Raw genomic sequence first — 21,620 nt, forward strand, 5'->3', positions numbered from 1 at the left:
AGTAAAGGTAGGCTTCATCTGGGACTATCTGTGGGACAGGCTTAGCATTTGGACACAGATTGGCATGTGGGGCTTTATTTTTATTGACTTCAGAGACTTTAATGCATAAAAAATGGTCCTTGGAATATTTGGGTACAAAAAAGAAGCATCAGTGTGTGGGTGGTGTTTCCACCTTTGAGTTATGTAAGATTCTGTCCATTTGGGAATGTTTTTAGTAGCTCAGACTTTGGGCATTTTGTTTCATATCCAAACCTTAGAGTTTATTTTCGAGTGTCTTTAAAGTACATCCACTTTATAAATCTGAAAACTTTTATCCAGAAGTGGTGATGATAATAGGCCTGACCTCAGAACAAGTTGCAGACTACTAGTGGTGAATGGCAATATCCAGGCATCTAGACACACATCATCTTGCTGTGTTTTTTAGGTTTCTTTATATTAAAAAGACATTTTTCTCTATTACTCATTAAGAAAAGAAACCCAAATCAAGGAGACAGATAAGCATTTTGGAAAGTTGAAAAGGATGATTCAGAGCCAAATTGGTTTCCTGACTAAAGTAAAGGTCTGAAGAACAGTGGGCATGCCAAGCATTCATCTAGTCCAGTAGATCTATTACTCTGTGGAGTAATTCTCTTAGCATCTTCTATATGATGTTTTAAAATTAAGTAGTAGGATGGGTTCAGAAGATGATGCTGGAATGCAGCTGGGGTGCCCCATGCCCTTGGTGCAGAATACATGAGAAAGTAGGACACTGAGTCACTGCTGTACCATTCACTCAGGAAGAGTGAAAAAGAAGGCAGAAAGAGAACTGGAAGAACTCAACAGGCTTAAGCTTCAGTAACATGAGGCAGCAGCCCGTTGACAAGAAACAATGCCAGCAGAGATGGTATCCCTGAGGTAGGGTGCACTGCTCTTAGTACTTCAGCCTCTTGATGTGATGAACATATTCTAATTAATAATTGGAAGATTATTGTGGTAGATAGAGAGAGTGCTGCTTACATTGCCCTTCAAGAAAGAATTTGCTACCCAGCTGCAAAGAGCAGGGTTAGGGCAGCCTGAGGCTATAAATGCCTTCAGCTCTCCAGCCGTAGTCCCCTCTCCTCACCTCTTCTCATCGCTAGCCAGCAACAAGGACCTAGCTATTTTCAGGAATGTCTGACGCCTGTAATGCGCCCTCTTTGCTCTGGAGCTTCTGCTAGGCTGGCAAAGACTTTCAGCTCTGCATGGTGGTCTGAGGCTCCCTGTCCTCTCCTACTTCCTTATTTCTCTTCCACAGATGTTAGTTTTTAGTAAACCAGGGTACTCCTAACTCCACCACAGTGTCCATCCCCAGAGAACCCAGCCTACAACGAGTGTTTTTCAATTTGTTATCAAACATACCGAATTAGCCTCTGCAATAAATTTTTTGTGAAGGAACAGTATGAGTTAGAACCATAAAACTTAGATGTAAGTGGAGGCCATTTTTCTCTCTTCAGTCTGTAGACATCCTAGCCCATCCCCAGGTCATGCTTTTTCTGGGTTCTAGAGTTGTTCATTTGGTTGGCAGCAGCTTTTTCTGGGCTCTAGAGTTGTTCATTTGGCTTACAGCAGCCAGCTGAGACCCTGGTCCTTATTCTCAAGTCCACAGTCAGATTTTCTCAGACAAACCTCTTTGCTTGTGATGTTTTCCCATAATCTGTGGACAGCTCTCTGGGTCTTAGACTCTTTTCTGTGTTCTTGTCTACAGCTCATGGGCATATTTATGTTTATATTCTTCCAGCAGGATAGTGCTTGCATGGGTTCATATTAAAATATTCCATAGGGAACTGACTTATTTTTACATCTTCTGATTCTCTTTTAGTATAATAGATCTTAAAAAATAACCTCGTTTTTACCCTTCCTTCCTTTTGTGTATTATTCATCCAAAACACACGTTGGTATATATTGCAAGGTAAAGACTTACTTTGATTTTTCCCCCCTAAGGACCCATTTACTTGCCTCTGAACAATTTATAGATTGATTGATCCTGCCTGGTGTTTGATGTCTGGCTGACAAAGGTTATGGGTTCTTCCAGCAACAGATAATGTCGAGTTCACTTAATTTAATACTGAAGTCACTATTAGGTGGCATCATTTTTCTTATATTTTCCAGCATCTTTAACTTTTTCTAACTGGTTATACATAAATAGTTACAAGTATTTTTAATCTTTTTTTTTAAAGGTTTTATTTATTCATGAGAGACAGAGAGAGAGAGAGAGAGAGTCAGAGACACAGGCAGAGGGAGAAGCAGGCTCCATGCAGGAAGCCTGATGTGGGACTCGATCCTGGGACTCCAGGATCACACCCTGGGCCAAAGGCAGGTGCTAAACTGCTGAGCCACCCAGGGATCCCCTATTTTTAATCTTTAAAACAAATAAATGTTCAGACACTTGGCACATCCAGAATTCTTCTTTGACCTGTATCCACTTGTCTCCAGTGTCTGCTCTTCCTTCTTCATCTTTATTGCCTTTGTAGAAAGAACTTCCATGCACCAGTGTCTCTAAGGTTTCATTTCATCTCATTTTAAGGTCTCTCAGAGGGATCTTATATACACATATCTTCAGCTGCTACCTATATCCTGTTAACCATCCAAATCCTTCTTCTGCCCTGCAGACCCATATATCTAATTGCTTAGAATATCTCTTCTAAGAAGTCCTTTGACACTTCCAGTTCCAGGATATCCAGAACCAAACTTGGCATGCTTCAGCTCTGGGATTCATTCTGGATTTGATATCTTAGATAAGAGTATTACCATCGACTGAGCCATTGGGGAGTCATTCTTAAGTCCTCCATTCACCACAACTGCTCTGTCTGACCATCATCTTGACAGTTTTACCTCTTAAATATCTCTATTATATGCTTACCCTCTTTATTTTGCTGACCTTGTTCAGGCTACTTCAATCCTCCTGTGAAAAGCTACCAATATCTCTTCATTGATTTCTCTGCCTCTCTTCTCAGCCATCTTAAATTCTCTTCCAGCTGGAACCTGTTCAGTGACTGCACAGTGCTCCATGAGGTCATGGAGGGACTGCCTCTCCAGTCCCTTCTCCCCTCCTCACCTACCTGCCAGCCAAGTGGGCCTTCTTGCTGCTGCCGTTACTTTCAGGTATCAACCTGTCTTTGCCTCTTGGCCTTCACACATGCTGTTGTTTCTGTTCCTGTTCTCTACTAGACTAATATAATTAATCCTATAAGCCTCCACTCAAGTGTCCTTTTCCCCGGAAAGAGAGAACCATTCCTTGAAGTTTCTACTGAGATGAGGTGCTTTCCCCCTCACCTCCATAGCTCCCTCAGACAAACTTCTGTCAGACCTTTTTTTTCTTCTCCTGAATGATACTTTATTTCTTGCCCACTAATCACATCATGCTTAGAAGAACAAGTATTTTATGAATATTTATTTTATTTCTACATTTCAAGCGCCAAGCTTGGTATCAAGTGTGTAAATATTTTTCACTAAATGAGGTTTGATAATGAATGTGTCCATTTTGTGTATAAGTGTGTTTGAGCATATGTCAGCATTAAAACATAGTAAAACAAGATGTAAGAAACTCTTTAGTGTATTGTGCTCATGAGATACCAAGCAAACATGTTCTAGAGGAAGTCAGAAGTGGAAAGGTAGGTGAGAACTCCTGTTAGTGATTGTCTGCATGAGATCAGCCACATACTGCTTTTAACCTATATAATCAGAAATAGTTTTCTTTTTTTTTTTTTTTTTTTTTTTTTTTTTTTATTGGTGTTCAATTTACTAACATACAGAATAACACCCAGTGCCCGTCACCCATTCACTCCCACCCCCCGCCCTCCTCCCCTTCTACCACCCCTAGTTCGTTTCCCAGAGTTAGCAGTCTTTATGTTCTGTCTCCCTTTCTGATATTTCCCACACATCAGAAATAGTTTTCAATGTAGTTTGTATAGCATTTTCATCTGTATAGTTGGGTGGTGTGAAGAATTTATAAGAACTACTGTAACTAAATGCATTTATATTTTCTTACCTATGTCAGATCTTAAAAAATTAGTTCTTTTAAATTATACAGCTTTTATATTTTTGTTTGGGTTTTCTTTACTAAGTTCAGGGTTAAAAAAAATGCCCACACATTTTAATGTATTTTAATGTAAATATTGTCGTTAAGTCAATGACCTGTAAGGAAAGATGAGGTATATTTTATGCTAATGTGAACAAAAGACCATAGTAAAGATTAGGATACTTGTAAAACTCAAAACAGTTTTACAAGTAAAAAGCATGCATAATTCTTCAACTGAGTGTTTATTTAAGTACATGCTATGTGCCAGCCGTGCTCTAGGTACTGGGGATACTTCAGAGAAAAGACAGAAGTGTTCTTGTTCTCCTGGGCTTTACACCTTTGGGGAGGGATTACTGCCTTCAAATGAGTGAACTTGAAGATAACTTCAGCTAGCCGTGAGGGCTTAGAGATGACAGAACAGGCAGTAGAGAAAGCATCAGAGCAGTGGTGAGGTGGTGCCCAGGAAGGCCTCTGTGGGGAGGCGGCACCAGCAGTGAGAGCTGGATGGTGAAGTGGCACCGTCATACAAGACTGTGGGTGGATTCTGCCAATCCATTAGCATGGAATATTTTTCCATCTCTTTGTGTCTTCCTCAATTTCTTTCAGAAGTGTTCTATAGTTTTTAGGGTATAGATCCTTTACCTCTTTGGTTAGGTTTATTCCTAGGTATCTTATGCTTTTGGGTGCAATTGTAAATGGGATTGACTCCTTAATTTCTCATTCTTCAGTCTCATTTTTAGTGTATAGAAATGCCACTGACTTCTGGGCATTGATTTCGTATCCTGCCACACTGCCAAATTGCTGTATGAGTTCTAGCAATCTTGGGGTGGAGTCTTTTGGGTTTTCTATGTAGAGTATCATGTCATCGGTGAAGGGGGAGAGTTTGACTTCTTCTTTGCCAATTTGAATGCCTTTAATTTCTTTTTGTTGTCTGATTGCTGAGGCTAGGACTTCTAGTACTATGTTGAATAGCAGTGGTGAGAGTGGACATCCCTGTCTTGTTCCTGATCTTTAGGGAAAGGCTCCCAGTGTTTCCCTATTGAGAATGATATTTGCTGTGGGCTTTTCATAGATGGCTTTTAAGATGTTGAGGAATGTTCCCTCTATCCCTACACTCTGAAGAGTTGGATTGGCAGAATTAATATTGTGAAAATGTCAATGTTACCCAGGGCAATTTACACGTTTAATGCAATCCCTATCAAAATACCATGGACTTTCTTCAGAGAGTTAGAACAAATTATTTTAAGATTTCTGTGGAATCAGAAAAGACCTCAAATAGCCAGGGGACTTTTAAAAAAGAAAACCATAGCTGGGGGCATCACAATGCCAGATTTCAGGCTGTACTACAAAGCTGTGGTCATCAAGACAGTGTGGTACTGGCACAAGAACAGACACATAGATCAATGGAACAGAATAGAGAACCCAGAAGTGGTTTATGGTCAACTAATATTCGATAAAGGAAGAAAGACTATCCACTGGAAGAAAGACAGTCGCTTCAATAAAAGGTGCTGGGAAAATTGGACATCCACATGCAGAAGAATGAAACTAGACCACTCTCTTGCACCATACACAAAGATAAACTCAAAATGGATGAAAGATCTAAATGTGAGACAAGATTCCATCAAAATCCTAGAGGAGAACACAGGCAACACCCTTTTTTAACTCAGCCACATTAACTTCTTGCAAGATACATCCACGATGGCAAAAGAAACAAAAGCAAAAATGAACTATTGGGACTTCATCAAGATAAGAAGCTTTTGCACAGCAAAGGATACAGTCAACAAAACTAAAAGACAACCTACAGAATGGGAGAAGATATTTGCAAATGACGTATCAGATAAAGTGCTAATTTCCAAGATCTATAAAGAACTGGGATCCCTGGGTGGTGCAGCGGTTTAGCGCCTGCCTTTGGCCCAGGGCGCGATCCTGGAGACCCGGGATCGAATCCCACGTCGGGCTTCTGGTGCATGGAGCCTGCTTCTCCCTCTGCCTGTGTCTCTGCCTCTCTCTCTCTCTCTCTCTCTCTCTCTCTCTCTGTGACTATCATAAATAAAATAAAAAAATAAAAAAAAGAACTTATTAAACTCAACACCAAAGAAACAAACAATCCAATCATGAAATGGGCAAAAGACATGAAGAGAAATCTCACAGAGGAAGACATGGACATGGCCAACACGCACATGAGAAAATGCTCTGCATCACTTGCCATCAGGGAAATACAAATCAAAACCACAATGAGATCCCACCTCACACCAGTGAGAATGGGGAAAATTAATAAGGCAGGAAACCACAAATGTTGGAGAGGATGTGGAGAAAGGGGAACCCTCCTGCACTGTTGGTGGGAATGTGAACTGGTGCAGCCACTCTGGAAAACTGTGTGGAGGTTCCTCAAAGAGTTAAAAATAGACCTGCCCTACGACCCAGCAATTGCACTGCTGGGGATTTACCCCAAAGATACAGATGCAATGAAACGCCGGGACACCTGCGCCCCGATGTTTATAGCAGCAATGTCCACAATAGCCTAACTGTGGAAGGAGCCTTGGTGTCCATCGAAAGATGAATGGATAAAGAAGATGTGGTCTATGTATACAATGGAATATTCCTCAGCCATTAGAAACGACAAATACCCACCATTTGCTTCAACGTGGATGGAACTGGAGGGTATTATGCTGAGTGAAATAAGTCAGTCGGAGAAGGACAAACATTATATGGTCTCATTCATTTGGGAAATATAAATAATAGAGAAAGGGAATATAAGGGAAGGGAGAAGAAATGTGTGGGAAATATCAGAAAGGGAGACAGAACATAAAGACTCCTAACTGCGAAACGAACTAGGGGTGGTGGAAGGGGAGGAGGGCGGGGGATGGGGGTGAATGGGTGACAGACACTGAGGGGGGCACTTGACGGGATGAGTGCTGGGTGTTATTCTGTATGTTGGCAAATTGAACACCAATAAAAAATACATTTATTATTAAAAAAAAAAGTCTGTGGGTGGAAAAACATCTAGACCCTTCAAGGAGTATGTGCCATTTAAAGTCACCCACATTTGACGAAGTTTACCTGTTGAGCCTTTTCTCAGTAGACGTTCTTACATGTTCATTATTATCAAATGAGAGCAAATGAAGTAATATATATGTTAACTGACCCAGTTGGGAGGTTAAGACAAGAAAATTCAGTGAAATAAAACAAAACCTCAGGCTGGCTCAGATGGAGGAGGCAGTTTATTAGCTACCTGGAAATATACTTATTCAGGGGCTCTGGATATAAATTTTTTACCTTCATCTTTCAAAATATTAGAATACTAGCCTAGATAAACCTAGGATGAGGATTTTTCATGGTAAAAGAGTGATGTGTTATCCAATACCAAGAAATATATTTTGATACTTTTTGGATTTCCGTATTTCTTAAAACGGTGGCTGCAGATAAAGTACAAAGAATCTTATGACCCAAGAGTAATGTGCCAAAACTTAGTTTAGAATGGGGAAAGAAAAGAAAAAGGTCATTAGGTTTTTTTTCTTTAAAGCTGCTTTAATAGCCAAATACTCTTGTATATCATAAATTCATTATTGTGTCTTTCACTGTGTGTGGGGAGAAGGGGGTGAATTCCTAACTGGGATCCTAAACTTATTTTTAGTTGTTAATTTCAAGAAATTCTTGGCAGTAATTTCATTTTATTATTTCACTGTATGTTCATGGTCTTATCCTCTTTGTTGTTCATCTTTTCCTCCTAACTCTGGCCTTTGTCCAGAGACTAATAATGATGATATTGGAGAGGGTAAGTGGAAGGTGGAAAAGCAGAAACCTGGGGAATCTGGCATTTGAGAAATTACTCTTTTAATATGAACTTAAGCAATGGCTATGATTTAATTAACGATAAAATGATCAGTTTAGGTTTTTTTTCTCCTCCTTTTTCTTGTTTTCCTTTAGGTGGAATTAAACTTAGGACAGTGATCCCTTTAAGGCACTCAGGGAAGGAAGGTTGCTTGGGGCAAGTAAAAGGCTGTCCCATGGGCTACAGGGTCAAGTGTGCTACTTATGTTATTACAAATAGTTTCTTTTCTTTTCTGAAATATATATATATACACACACACACACATATATGTATATATACACACACATATATAGTATTATTATGAAATGTGTAGATAATTTTCTCTTTATATCTTATCAATTTTTAAATTTGTTTTATAGAAAATACTGCAATTTCTACCTGAACGAATTTTCTTTCGATGGCATTACCAGAGTATAGGTAAGAACAATTTAAAGATTTCTAAAGTGATACAGATTTTTTCCAACTGAATTTTCAGTAAGGTTTAATATAATTAGCACCATTGAGGAATGGTAACAAGGATATGCTAGGTAAAAGTAAGACAAGTCCAACCTGGACTTTGGAGGAAAATATAATATCTATCCTTGCTGTACAAGTACTACTTACAGAGATTGGTTCATAGACCAGCAGCATCAGCTTCACCAGAGAGCTTATTAGAAGATGCAGAATGTGAGGCCCCAACCAGAACTACCAAATCACAGTCTGCATTTTTAACAAGGACTCCAGGGGATTCCTGTGCACAAAAATTGAGAAACACTTGATCTGGAGTATTTTTCTTAAGTAACTTCATTTTTTCTTACAAAAATATCTTGTTCTTCAAGACTTTATCACTGATTCAGTTATTCTGTTTGAGTGCATTAGGGTGTGGCAGCAGGAGGGAACTTGAGGCATAGTGAAGTTACCATGGCTGCCCTTTCTGTGCCACTCTTGACATTGAACAATGTTTCCTCTCAATTTATTTTTTTATTTTTATTTATTTATTTTATAGATTTTATTTATTTATTAGAGAGTGAGAGAGAGAGCGCACTCACAGAGGGAGAAGGTGAGGGAGAAGCAGACTTCCCACTGACCAGGAAGCCCCATGTGGGGCTCAATCCCAGAACTCTGAGATCATGACCTGAGCTTATAGCAGCAGATGCTTAACTGACTGAGCCATCCAGGTGCCCCTCCTCTCAATTTACTATTCATGGCACAACCAATGTAATTTGTGGTATCAACTGTGAATCCTTTCTGTTTAAAGCGTGTCTGATTTGGTCCTTCCACCTTAGATAACTGACAGTTCTCCCATTTTTCCTTCTTGCCAAATGATCATATTTGAGGAGAGCATAACTTCATAATGGAATTTTAACTCTCTGATCATTCATTCATTCAAATACTTATTGAGGGAGACACAAAGTTCTGGAGCAGAAACAAAGAATAACTCACCATTCTTGTATAAGCTGATTGCTGGGCTGGGGGATAGCTGAGAAAAATATAATTACACTATGAAAAGTGTAACAGTAGCAACAAATAAAAGCTGAATAATTCTATTGACAGGGCTTGACAAGATATCAAGACAGATAATCTCTACCTGAGCCTTGAAATACCAGTGTAGAAAGGGTTTTCTAGATGGGAGATCAGTATGTGAAAGACCTGGGACCTGAAAGAACATGACATATTTGATGGATATTTCAAAATTTAGAATCCCAAATTTAATTTAGTATTGTTTATATGAAAAATATAACTGAACCTTCTATAAACTGAACTTTAAGTAAGTATGTGTAATAAGTACATACATCTGCTGAACTGAATGATTAAATCATTACTTAAAGGTAGATGACCATGGGGTCTTTAAATCTTTCAAACACATAAAGAAGGTTTTCCTTTAAATTATAGAGTTAATGATAGCATTTCTGTTAATTGATACTTCGACCTTGTTAATTAACTTCTGTTAATTGATAGCATTTCTGTTAATTGATACTTCGACCATGTATTTAGAGTAAAAATTTAAAAATCAAATGATAAGTATAATCCGAAGAGGAATCGTAGGGATTTGTAATGCTTTATGGTATAGCAGAAATGGATGAAAATGATAAATAATTGCGTGTGGTATTTTTTATTTATGCTAGATATAATCCATTTTGTTTATGCCATATGTATGAAAACGATACTCCTTTTCTACAGAGAGTACTTTAAGATGTCTGAAGATTGGCACCCTCAGCTTGAATAAACTTACTAGAACTGGGCATAGAAATTTATTTGCCGTTTGTATTATGAAATTTGTGCATCTAGTGGGTGTATGGTATTACCTTAATTCTGGCTACTGTTACCACATGGATTGGTTAAGATTGCAGGTACAAGTAACTTTTTACCAAGTTTAATAGTGTCTGACCAAGAACAGTGACTCTTGGATTGGGGTTGCAGAGTACTAGTCCCCTGAGCCAGCATAAGAGCAGGTGCTGTTTATCTAGTGTGTAAAATAAGCTACTTTATCTAGTATATAGAATAAACTGACTCTATAACACAGAATGATTCATGTTTCATTTTGCTGCAGTATGAGCATTTGCATATAAAATCATCCTTATTATTGATGCTTATATACTTAATACTTGAATCAAACAGGCTGTTTTCAGATAAATGTATTTTTTCATGATATATCAAACTGGGTGGAAGTTGGTGGTTAGACAGATACACATCCCTTTATGATGATCTTCAGGCTAAATGTACTTTGGAATCAGAGTTTTTCAGATTTTATTTTTTATTTTATTTTATTTTTTAAAAGATTTTATTTATTTATGAGAGAGAGAGAGGCAGAGACACAGGCAGAGGGAGAAGCAGGCTCCATGCAGGGAGCCCAACGTGGGACTCAATCCCGGGTCTCCAGAATCACAGCCTGAGCTGAAGGCGGCACTAAACCGCTGAGCCACCCGGGCTGCCCTTTCAGATTTTAGAATGGCACTGTGGTGTGTTGATGTTCAGCAAACATTAATACAGTGTTGATGTCCATATATAACACCCAGGAGACTGGACAGTACCCTGTAACCAAGAGAATTCTTATATAAGAATTATATAAGAGATATATCTATGTATTATCTCTTAGGCTAAGATATGAATATTCATCATCAGTAGAATAACTAAATCCAACAGTCTCAGGTTAGTCGGGGCCTGCCACCACGTGAGTTCAGATTCAGATCAGGTCCTGTCCACTAGTAAATTAAGCACAATAAGCTTTAGTTTTCATAGCTTTTTGGATTTGGAAATTGCCAGTAGTGGATTATGGATTTGTAACTCTACACGTTTTCTTAACAGACCTCATTCTTAACAGACCTCATTATTCTCAGTTTATTGGATTTGTTAAAATGGTTACCATTTGTCACTCAAGGTCTTGACCAAGTTAGTTACAAAAACTAAGAAACTATAAGGAAACACCAGATTTAAAGGGAAAAGAATGTGCCTTAAATATTTCCATAGCATCAGTGTTGTCTTGATTTCTGCAAAACCCCTTGAGGCTAGGACAAGAAGCTTATCAATAGTTGGTGCCAGGCATTCTAGGTATCTAATATTCCTTATTTTAGCTGTTTTATAACCTGTATATATATTTCGTATCTAAAATGAAGAATACTACTGTATAAACTTCTTTTTTTTTTTTTTGTATAAACTTCTTAATAAAATGTTACTGTGGCTAGTAGTGGCCAAAGTACTGGGTCCGAGCCTTGAAGCTGGATTTACACAGCACTGATTGGGTATGCTTCCTGCCCCACACTACAAATAATGTCCCTCAGTGTATACAAACCTAAAATAAGAGCAACTCCTATATTCTGCAAGTCTTAAAAAAGTTCTCAACCATCTCTAGATGCCAGGTTTTATACAGAGAAAGAAGAAATTAATTTGAAATATCAACTGCCACAGTGTTTGAAGTCTGTATATTATCTGCCATCTTGTTTTGTCAGTAGCAAAGAGAGAGGTTCGGTTTCTCTCAAAGCTGGTTTTGGAGGGAGTTAATACTCTGTAAGTTTCTCTTTGCTTAAGGATTTTATGGCTGGTTCCTTGCTATATATAAGCCATTGAATGAGGAAGCCTATATGAACTCTACGTTTTGTAATGTGAAATGAACACCATCCAGTATTCCAGGCACCTAAAGATACTGCTTCAAGCAAGGGTTAGAGAGTAAAAAGATTAGGGAAGTGGCAACAAAATACTCACCAACTCACCAACTGTGATATATGCCAACCTGCTACTCAAATGTAAATTCCCATTATTAATTACAAATGGGAAGATTTTTCCTAAAGTCAGTTTTAGACCAATAAATCATGGTAGACAAGGGTGGCCACTTGAAGCTTTATTTCTGTAATGAGAGCTGACAGGATGCGAGGAGATGACAAAGAATGGCACATCAGTAAAGCAAGGATATTTGCTGCAGGGGCAGGCTGTGGCCCTCTTCCATGTGCCCATGCATTATCAGTACAGAACTCAAGTTATCTGTGTTCACTTTAAGAGGGTTTACTGCTCATGAGCTTCTAGAGAGCAGATTTCCTGTTCCATTCAGTGTATAGGGCTGTGCCTATATGCAATAAATGTTTGTTGAGTGAGTGGAAGGTTTTATTTTGTACTAGAGATGTTTTATATCAAAAGTGTTCAAAATAAATAGCCCTTGGGCTTAAAGGAGTGGGCTCAAGTGGTGGAAAATTCACACAGTACCATTAATTAATTATTAATCTAGTCATTATTAATCTAGTTTGCTCAACCAGCTTCTTACACATGATATAAGAAACAATGCCTTATTAAACTACAGATTGGTTTATGACTTTTTAAGAGTATTCCTTGCTTTATGCCTTGGGCTACCCTGTGTCCTGGCAGTGCTTGGGATGTGAACACAACCTCCAAGCAGCCTTATTTCTCAAAGTTTCTACAGCTCATTGAGCTCTAACTACTCCTTGGGACCCCGAGCCTGATAGCCTTCCCTGGGTCCCTCATAGTCAGGACACCACAGCTTTCTCTTCCCAAGGAAACAAGGTCTCCTGTGCACCTTACAGTAGGAGTCCCTCAGAGGTGCATTGCAGCCAGGCTAAGCTATAGGGACCCTGCATGCCTTCGTGTCCACCAGGGGATGGCTGAGCCTAATTCCCCTTTGGCCCATTTTGTGTCTTCCCAGGCTCCTCTCTGGGGTGCTTTCATCATCATTGCCCTGCATTTCTAGCCCTCCTTCCCACTTTGTACTCAGCCCTCTAGAAATCCTCTTATAGGTTAAGCCACAGCCCTAGAGCCTCAGCCTCTTGGTGTCACCTCCTTGGCTATCTGAAACCTGGCTTTTCTCTCAGGTTTCTTTGTCTCTCTCAAGGCTGTGGGAGTGAGATCATGGTCTTTCTTTTCTCCAAGGCTCATCCAAACCTCCTCCACACCCCCTCTGTGGAAACCTCTCCCTTGACTATGCCTTGTCCCTCCTTGTTGCCACCATGTCTTCTGATCTCCAGCTTACCTCCCCCCTCCCCGGCTTTTTTTTTTTTTTAATTTTTATTTATTTATGATAGTCACACACAGAGAGAGAGAGAGAGGCAGAGACATAGGCAGAGGGAGAAGCAGGCTCCATGCACCGGGAGCCCGACGTGGGATTCAATCCCGGGTCTCCAGGATCGCGCCCTGGGCCAAAGGCAGGTGCTAAACCGCTGCGCCACCCAGGGATTCCCCCCCCCCCCCCCGCTTTTTTTTAAAGCTATCTCCCAATTCTTTCCCTTCATGCCAAGTTACCCATTACCTCCTCGATCCCTCACCCTCTGTGGCTTCCTGACTCTGTACACTTGTCATCATGCAGACCTGAATCTGAGCACACCTCTGTCTTCCTGATCTTTCTTTCACTTAGTCACTTCAGGCCATATGCTCTGTTTCTTCTTTTTACAAAAGCAGCTCTTTGGGGGGATTATAATTGACATAGTTTCGATATAGGTAGTATACCTGTGAAATCATTACTACAATCAAGATAATGAACATAGCCATCATCCCCAAAGGTTTCCTCGTGCCCTTCTCCCACCCCTTTACCCAGTCCCCAGGTAACTGCTCATCTGCTTTTTGGTCATTATCGATTAATTTGATTTTCTAGAATCTTAAAGAAGTAGAATCATGCAGTGTGTACTCTTTGTTTGGCTTCTTTCGCTCAATACAATTATTTTGAGATTCTTCTGTGTTGATGCATATATTAATAGTTTATTTCTGAGTAGTATGATATTCCATTGTATAGATATATCATAGTTTGTGTATCCAATCACTTATTGATGGGCATTTGGGCTGTTTTTGGATTTGGATATAGTATCTGGATATAAATGAAGCTTCTTTAAACAAGCCTTTATGTGCACATGTGCTTTCCTGTCTCTTGAGAATGGAATGGCTAAATAATATAAAGTTATATGTTTAACTGCCAGACTACTTCCCATAGTGGTTGACATTCTTACCAGCAGTATGAGAGTTGTAGTCACTTTACATTCTCATTGACACTTAGTATGATCAGTCCTTTTATTTTAATGGTAGTGATATCTTATTGTGGTTTTAATTTGCATTTCTCTAATGACTAATGATCTCAAGCATCTTTCATGTGCTATTTGCCATCTGTATGTCTTTGGCAGTGTATATGTTTGAATCGATTGACCATTTTTTTTTGATTGAGTTGTCTTCTTAACATTGAATTTTAAAAGTTCTGTACATATTCCAGATTTAAGTACCTTATCAGATATGTGACTTGGGAATATTTTCTCCCCATCTCTGACTTGTCTTTTTATTCCCTTAGTTATGTCCTTCAAAGAGTAAAAGTTTTTAATTTTGATGAAGTCCAGTTTATCAATTTTTCTCTTATGGATTGTTCTTTTGGTGTCCTAAGGAATCTTTGCCTAACCCAAGATCACAAAGATCTTCTATGTTTTCTTCTATAAATTCTGTAATTAATATGTTTCACATTTAGGTCCCTGATTCCTTTTGAGATTAATTTCAAATTCCTCCAGGAACTCCTTCTCCTGTGTTCTTATTGTAGACACTGTAGTGCCAGAAAGTTCTGTGTTCCTGCTCCACTGGCAGTTTTCAGTGCATCTTGCACATCAGCACCCCAAAGGGTATTTCTCTGTGTTCTTGTACCTTCCCTGGTGTGGTATCCTGCCTTTGCTTATTAATTGGTTTGACGCATGATATACAGAGACAGTTTTTAAAAAATTAAAACTAAGTAAGAATCCATTTTATAATAGATTAGAATTATCTTTGTGAACTAGTGGCTTTGAAAAGATATCTACAAGATTGTTATTTTGTCAGGAGAAATGGTCAAGCATTGCAGTTCTCACAATTGAAAAGGAGATAAGCAAAGAAGATTTTGAAAATCTTGCTGAATTTGTTCCATTAAAGCCAGGAAAGTGAAATTATAATATATTCTGTGTTATGAAACAAAATATTTAAACTAATGATGAGCTTTATACTTTTTGATTGTTCAGTATTGAGCTTTTTGTTTTTTGCAATAGTTTTTCAGTGCTTAAGTGTTCTGGAAAAAAATTAACCATTAAAAATACACAAAAGCATATCTAGAGTGGTATACATTTTTCCTTTTACCATAGGCTCCAGTACGCCTCAGCTGAACACTGGTACTTACTGACCAGTAATGTTCATCATGGATTTTTTGCATTAATTGCAATAATTGATTTTTAGAAATTATTGTATTAAAATATTATTTATTTTGATTACTCAGTTTTTGGTGCCCCCTTAAGTCTTGTCTAGACTCCTCCCTCCTTACCCTTCTCATCCTAAATCCAGCCTTCCTTAAAAGCAGTAAGACTCACATTCAAAGAATATTTGTATTCTAAGAATAACTTGTATTATAAAATACAAGTTAGCGAATAGAAGTTAGAAGTTCATAGAATCAGTCCAACTAATAGATTTTATTTACTCATTTATTCATCTTCTCCTCACATGAATCAATACAGTAGCAACCAGTAGGGTTGAAGAGGCACCTAAAAGAGATAAAGATGAGTATAATCATAGTGTGGGTGGTATTTAAAAGTCCAAGTAGGTATGATACATAGAAACTTTTTGAAATTAAAATGAAGAGGATTTCATTATGGTAGTTACAGTAGCAATATCTTTGTGAACTTAGGACCTTAAGAAATACCTAAAGTGGCCAGGCAATGCTCTCATGTATTTATTACCTATTTTCATATTGAAATACTATGCTATGTGCCCCTACTGTACAAATCTTCTTTATAATGTTGTTCATATTTAAAAAGAGTGACTTAATAGGCACCTCGGTGGAGTGGCTCAGTGAGTTAAGTGGGTCAGACTCTTGATCTTAGCTCAGGTCTTGATTTTAGGGTTGTGAGGTCAAGCCCCAAGTTTGGGCATGGAGCCTCTTTAAAATAAAATAAAGAATGAATTTAAAAAATTAAAAGAGTGCCTTAGAGAATAATTGATGCCTTATATTATAGGGAAAATATGCTTTTCATGTACCAGACACTGTTCTAAGCATTTGTATATATTAACTCATTTAAACTTTATCAATAATCCACTATGGTAGGCACTGTTAGTATCCCATTTAACAGATGAGAAAACTCAGGCATGGTGAGATTAAGTAACTGACTCAGGTTAAACAGTAAGTGCAGAGCCTAGATTTGAATCCTAGCAAGTCTGACTTCTGGCTTGCATCCGCCAAGCTGTACTGCTTCACATGTACAAGAGTTTCTGAATACAACAAGATGGGATAAATCAAATATATATGTACTAGTTTTCTATTGCTGTTCTCACAAGTTGCCAGGTTAATTTTAAAAAAATGTCAAGGGCTATTGGCAGAAATGGGTGAGACATTCTGTATGTCTTTTTGTAAAGGCTATCCTTTCTGTAAGTGTTTTTCTTCTCTCTGTGTAGAAATGAGTGGATATAGGCAGCTATGGGTAGATCAGATGTTAAAAGTAAAACTGTGGACCCATTCAAAGAAGAGAAAGGGCTGATAAGCCCCAGTGGTCACACGCAATGACCGGGAGAAAGTGTTTCCAAGAATGTGTTGCAAGATAAAGGATTTCCCAGATGTCTGGGAAGAGAGCTGTGTCTGCAGACTTGATCTCAAATTTCTTGGGAAGTGGAGTGTCTATTGACCCTGCCAACCACATGAGGTCCTCATGGGCAAATTAAGCCAATATTAAACTGAAGCACACCAGGGGTACCTGGGTGACTCCAGTGGTTGAGTGTCTGCCTTTGGCTCAGGTCGTGATCCTGGGGTCCTGGAATTGAGTCCTGCATCGGGCTTCCCACAGGGAACCTGCTTCTTCCTCTGCCTATGTCTCTGCCTTTCTGTGTCTTTCATGAATAAATAAAAAAATATTTTTTAAAAAATAAAAAAATAAAAGTAAACGGAGGCACACCAGACTTTGTCTAAGAATGGATAAACATGGAAGCAAGAGACAGGCCCCAGATTAAGGGGAGGTATGGGATAAAACACTCCCATGGGAACAGACGCTTGAACCGTGGCTGTGAGAGAGCTTAGCCCAGTATAGACTGATGATAGACTAAAAATTACTGGATATGGTTTGGTGACAGGAGAAGTAGAGGGAAGAGGGTACTTTGACTTCCCTTACTTATTCACAATCTGTTGGTGATTTAATGCTGTAATGTAGTCATTTCCACTAAGCCCCAGTGTTGAGTGTTATAAATAGCACAGCAGTTAAAAAAATTGTATGCATTTAACTAACACACATGTATCTATATCCACATAAATATGACCTGTGGAAATTTGTTGAGACTAGCCCTATTTCTTGGTGGAACATCTCTTTGAAATACAGTGGTAGAGTAAATGTTATTTGATGTCCAGGTTTTAATTATTGCATAAAACTTCGAATCAGATCTATATAATTTTTTTTCCCAGAAAAATTTGGGAGGAAAGGTTCTGTTGCCTAACTTCCAATATATTTTTATTTTTAAAGATTACTTCCTTCTTTGAGGTTAAGATCCCATTTAGAGCCTACATCTGATATTTAGGTGGGGTTGCCAAGCCATCTCCATACTAAGATATGAACACATTTATAGAATGTAGGTAATATATTTCCATCCTCATAAGAGAAACTTTTCTAATTGAAGTGGGCTGCAGCACCAAAGTTTTTGCAGTTGACTGGTGTAGTTCTGAGTAAACTTTGATTCCTTCTCCTTGACAATGACCAAAGTTTCTGCTAGAGGACTTCTTGATGGACTGAACCCCTAAATGTGATTGTCACTGAAAAGAAAGAAACACACTGTCTAGAATATTTGCAAAATATTCTTATAAAAATGTTTTGTGAGTAGTAGTTTTATTTTTACCTTTAGAAATTAGAAAAAATGATGTATATTATACATGATAAGATATTTACACATAATCCACTGTGGGCATATATGTTACTTTAATATCAGTTATTTTGACTCTTTTAAGAGTTTTGAAGAAGTTCATTCATATTTAAAGTACTTTCATCTTAAAGATATCTCTCCTGTGACATTGCTTTGTTTCTGAAGGTCAGTTTTATTTTTTAAAAATTGTATCTTTTGTCATCAGCAAATATTTCCTTTCCAACTAATCTTTTAAAATATACATTTTGAGGTTTTCTTGTGTGTGGGTGTAAATTTATATACTTTATTTCTAACTCAGTGTTTTAAACTTCCAGGCTCAACTTTAAAGAAGCTTCTACACACTGGAAATTCTATTAAGGTATTTATTTTAGGTGAATATGCAATGGCATCTTGCATTGTTCTTAAATTTATTAATGCCATAAAGTGACAAAATTAGGCTATTTTGGGGAAAAAATTTTAAAAACCACTCAACTTTTTATTTTTTATTTTTATTTTATTTATTTATTTTTTTAACTTTTTATTTTTAATTGAAAATTATATGGCGGGACGCCTGGGTGGCTCAGTGCTTGAGTGGCTGCCTTTGGCTCAAGGTGTGATCCTGGGATCTGGGATCAAGTCCTGCATCGGGCTCCGTACAGGGAGCCTGCTTTTCCCTCAGCCTATGTCTCTGCCTCTCTATGTGTGTCTCTCATGAATAAATAAAATCTTAAAAAAAATTATATGGCAAATATTGTTAGAATTTTTGTTCTTACATCATAACTTACTGTGATACACATTTTAGATACTATTCAGAGAAAGACCTTGCGATTCAGAGTTTGGAATTCAGAATTCTAATTTTGATTCTGCTGTGTAGTCAGGGAACCATTGCCAAGGCACTAACTGCTCTAGTTTTATCATCAGGAAAGGGAAGGGGTTGAACCAGTTCCTCTCCAAGCTTCAGAGTTAATGTGCTGAATTCTGTTCACCTCAGTAATCTTGTTAAAATTATAGTTGCATCTGAATTATTTTTGCTGGTTTTGAGAACCATTGTCGGGGGAAGAGCAGCAGAGCCTTACTCTTAATATTTTACTTATTTGTTTGCCGCAGATTGATCTTGTACTTCAGGTTACCTTTGGCTTATTTAAAAATGAACATACCTTTTATGATGATATATAACATTTGATGCTAGGTAAGATGACCCTAAAACATAAATAGCAAGAGAAGCCAGCCTGGAATATGTATTTTATGGAAGGTAATTCACTTGTAGCTAATCAAGTTATGTATGTGCTTTTAATAAGTTCCCCATATATTTTTTATTTTATAACAGTCTAAACACTCTTAGCCACTTAAATTTGCTGTTAAGTATCTCTTACATATTGAAAAAGGGAGGTGAGTTATTCATAGCTTCACAATAGATTCCATATTTTATCCTTCCTATTTTAATATTAATAATCTTACAGTTAAAACTTACCAGGTTGTGACCTCAGGTTTATTACTGGCCTTGTATATATATATTATTAACTTAAAGATAGTTAACATAAAAAGTTGGAGACATGATATAATTTTATAGAAACTTTCCTCCTGTTAAATTTAATATAATTTGGTTAGATATACATAGAGCCATGTCATTTTTTTTGTCTATTGTGTATTCAGCAGTGCCACCACTTATTTTGCCTGCTTGGGGAGAGGAGGACGGGTGTGAGTGGTCATGAAGGTTTGTGCACAGCAGTGGTGTGTCCATGGGCATGTCTGAGAGTGTGTCCTGGAATCCACTGTTGATAGAGTAGAACTATCTCCAGACAGGGTATATCTGTCTTGGTGTGTTTGGCTTCTTTGGGGAGTCAGCTAAGCTTGCTCTTTCCCTTCCTTCCCCTCCCTTCCCCTCCCTTCCCCTCCTTTCCCCTCCTTTCCCCTTCCTTATCCTTCTTTTCCCTCCTTCTCTCCCCCTCCTCCTCTACCTCCAACCCCCTCCTCTCCCTTCTTTTCTCCTCTTCCTTTCCCTTCCCTTCCCTTCTTTTGGCTTTTCTGCAGAGCCTCATGTTTGGCTTAAACCCTTAAGCTTAAGGAATCTGCACCACCTTGGTGTAGTTGAGAGATCAGGCAGTCTCTCAGTTACCTACATTTGGAGCTCACTGTATCTTTCAGCTTCATATGAGAGGTTTTTCATCTCTTTTCCTTAATTTTATTGGTGTTATCTTTCCAGCCATTTAGGAAGGTAGAAACAATTGCATACCTGTGTTTATGAATTCTAGGAATGGGATGGAGCTGAAAGTACGTGTAGAAGAGGACAAAGGGCCCGTCTGCCTGTATTGATGTATCCCACCAAGTAGTGCTGGTGGTTCAGAGCACAGGGAAGCTGTTGGAGAGAGCCGAGTAGGGACATAAGGCAGGGAAGCTGGAGAGCTACCCTGTCCCATTCAGCCAGGTCTTCAAAGTCTGATTTAGTTCTAAGATTTTTCAGGAACATTACATTCATTATACATGTGCATATTGTAGAGACATGACAAAAACTCTATTCAAAGCACAGTGTAAATCTGGAGAAAGATGATCTTTGTATTATTTTTGTGGATAATTGACTATTAATGTTATGGGTACTGTTGTAACTCATTTAACCCTGTACCAGTACCTTGTGGTACATTTTGTTATCATCCCTATTTTACAGAGGGGGAGACTAATGCATAGAGAAATTAAGTGGTTCTCCACTGGCCATAGCTAAGCCAGCAAGTAGTAGAACTTGCATTCTAATCCAGTCACTGAGGCTCCAGCCCCCAGCTCTTAACCTTTGTGCTTATTGCAGCATGCCTGCTTATTTGTCACTAAAGGAACCTGGTGTAGTAATTTAACAGTACCTTTAACTTCTAGTTTTACTTTCTCAGAACCGATTCTGCATTGCAGTACATCTCTGTGTAAACATGTCAGTGTTTAATTTTGTTGCCTTTAATTTTATTTTTAGATAAGATGTGAAGGAATCAGGCTGTTTCTTCTGTGGCTTCAAGCACTTCAGACAAACTGTGCAGAAGAGCAGGTGCTAATTTTTGCTTGCCTTGTGCCTGGTTTCCCAGCGATCATGTCATCCCGAGGTCCCTGTACGCTGGAGACACTCATCAATCCTAGCCCTAGTGTAGCGGATGGTGAGTAACATTAGCAGACCTTACAGGTTGAAATGATTCTTGAAGTTACATTGAGGAATTCCTTTGTTTGTCATTACCTTGAATAGAAATCTTTATTTCATAGATGGGTTTGTTTGGAGGAGGAATTACTACCTGTTCATATTCACAGTGAAGTCTTACAGACATTAGAATTGAAGTTATCAGAGCCTGTCTTATATGAAATGGTGACAGGAGAAATTTACTGAAGTAGTGGAAACAGGAATGGAAGGGAGCGGACAGATGTTGGCAATAGCAGGAAATAGAGACACATGGTGCGTCTGGAGTGTTTTAATGGCTCTTAATGACATTTAAATCTGCC

The 21,620-nt window shown here is 38.4% G+C and overlaps 1 protein-coding gene across 10 annotated transcripts in view; it reads left to right on the forward strand.

Moving 5' to 3' along the window:
- The window catches only part of RALGAPA2 (Ral GTPase activating protein catalytic subunit alpha 2), a 328,009-nt gene that overhangs the window by 64,654 nt on the left and 241,735 nt on the right, over positions 1–21,620 (forward strand). For 7 of the 10 annotated variants that reach the window (XR_003144828.3, XR_003144834.3, XR_003144829.3 and 4 more), the window contains exons 4-6: positions 8,228–8,285; positions 18,488–18,531; positions 21,106–21,283. Coding sequence is in view for 2 of the 10 variants with exons in the window: in XM_025469120.3 (XP_025324905.1) it covers positions 8,228–8,285; positions 18,488–18,531; positions 21,106–21,283 (280 nt within the window). In the remaining 8 variants the exon portion in view is untranslated. Of the gene's footprint in view, positions 1–2,993; positions 3,121–8,227; positions 8,286–18,487; positions 18,532–19,056; positions 19,405–21,105; positions 21,284–21,620 lie in introns of those variants that run through there. The other 3 variants (XR_003144831.3, XR_007405439.1, XR_003144833.3) reach the window with 3 other exon arrangements.

This window comes from Canis lupus, chromosome 24 (genome assembly GCF_003254725.2).
Source record: "Canis lupus dingo isolate Sandy chromosome 24, ASM325472v2, whole genome shotgun sequence".
Classification (NCBI taxonomy): Eukaryota; Metazoa; Chordata; class Mammalia; order Carnivora; family Canidae; genus Canis; species Canis lupus.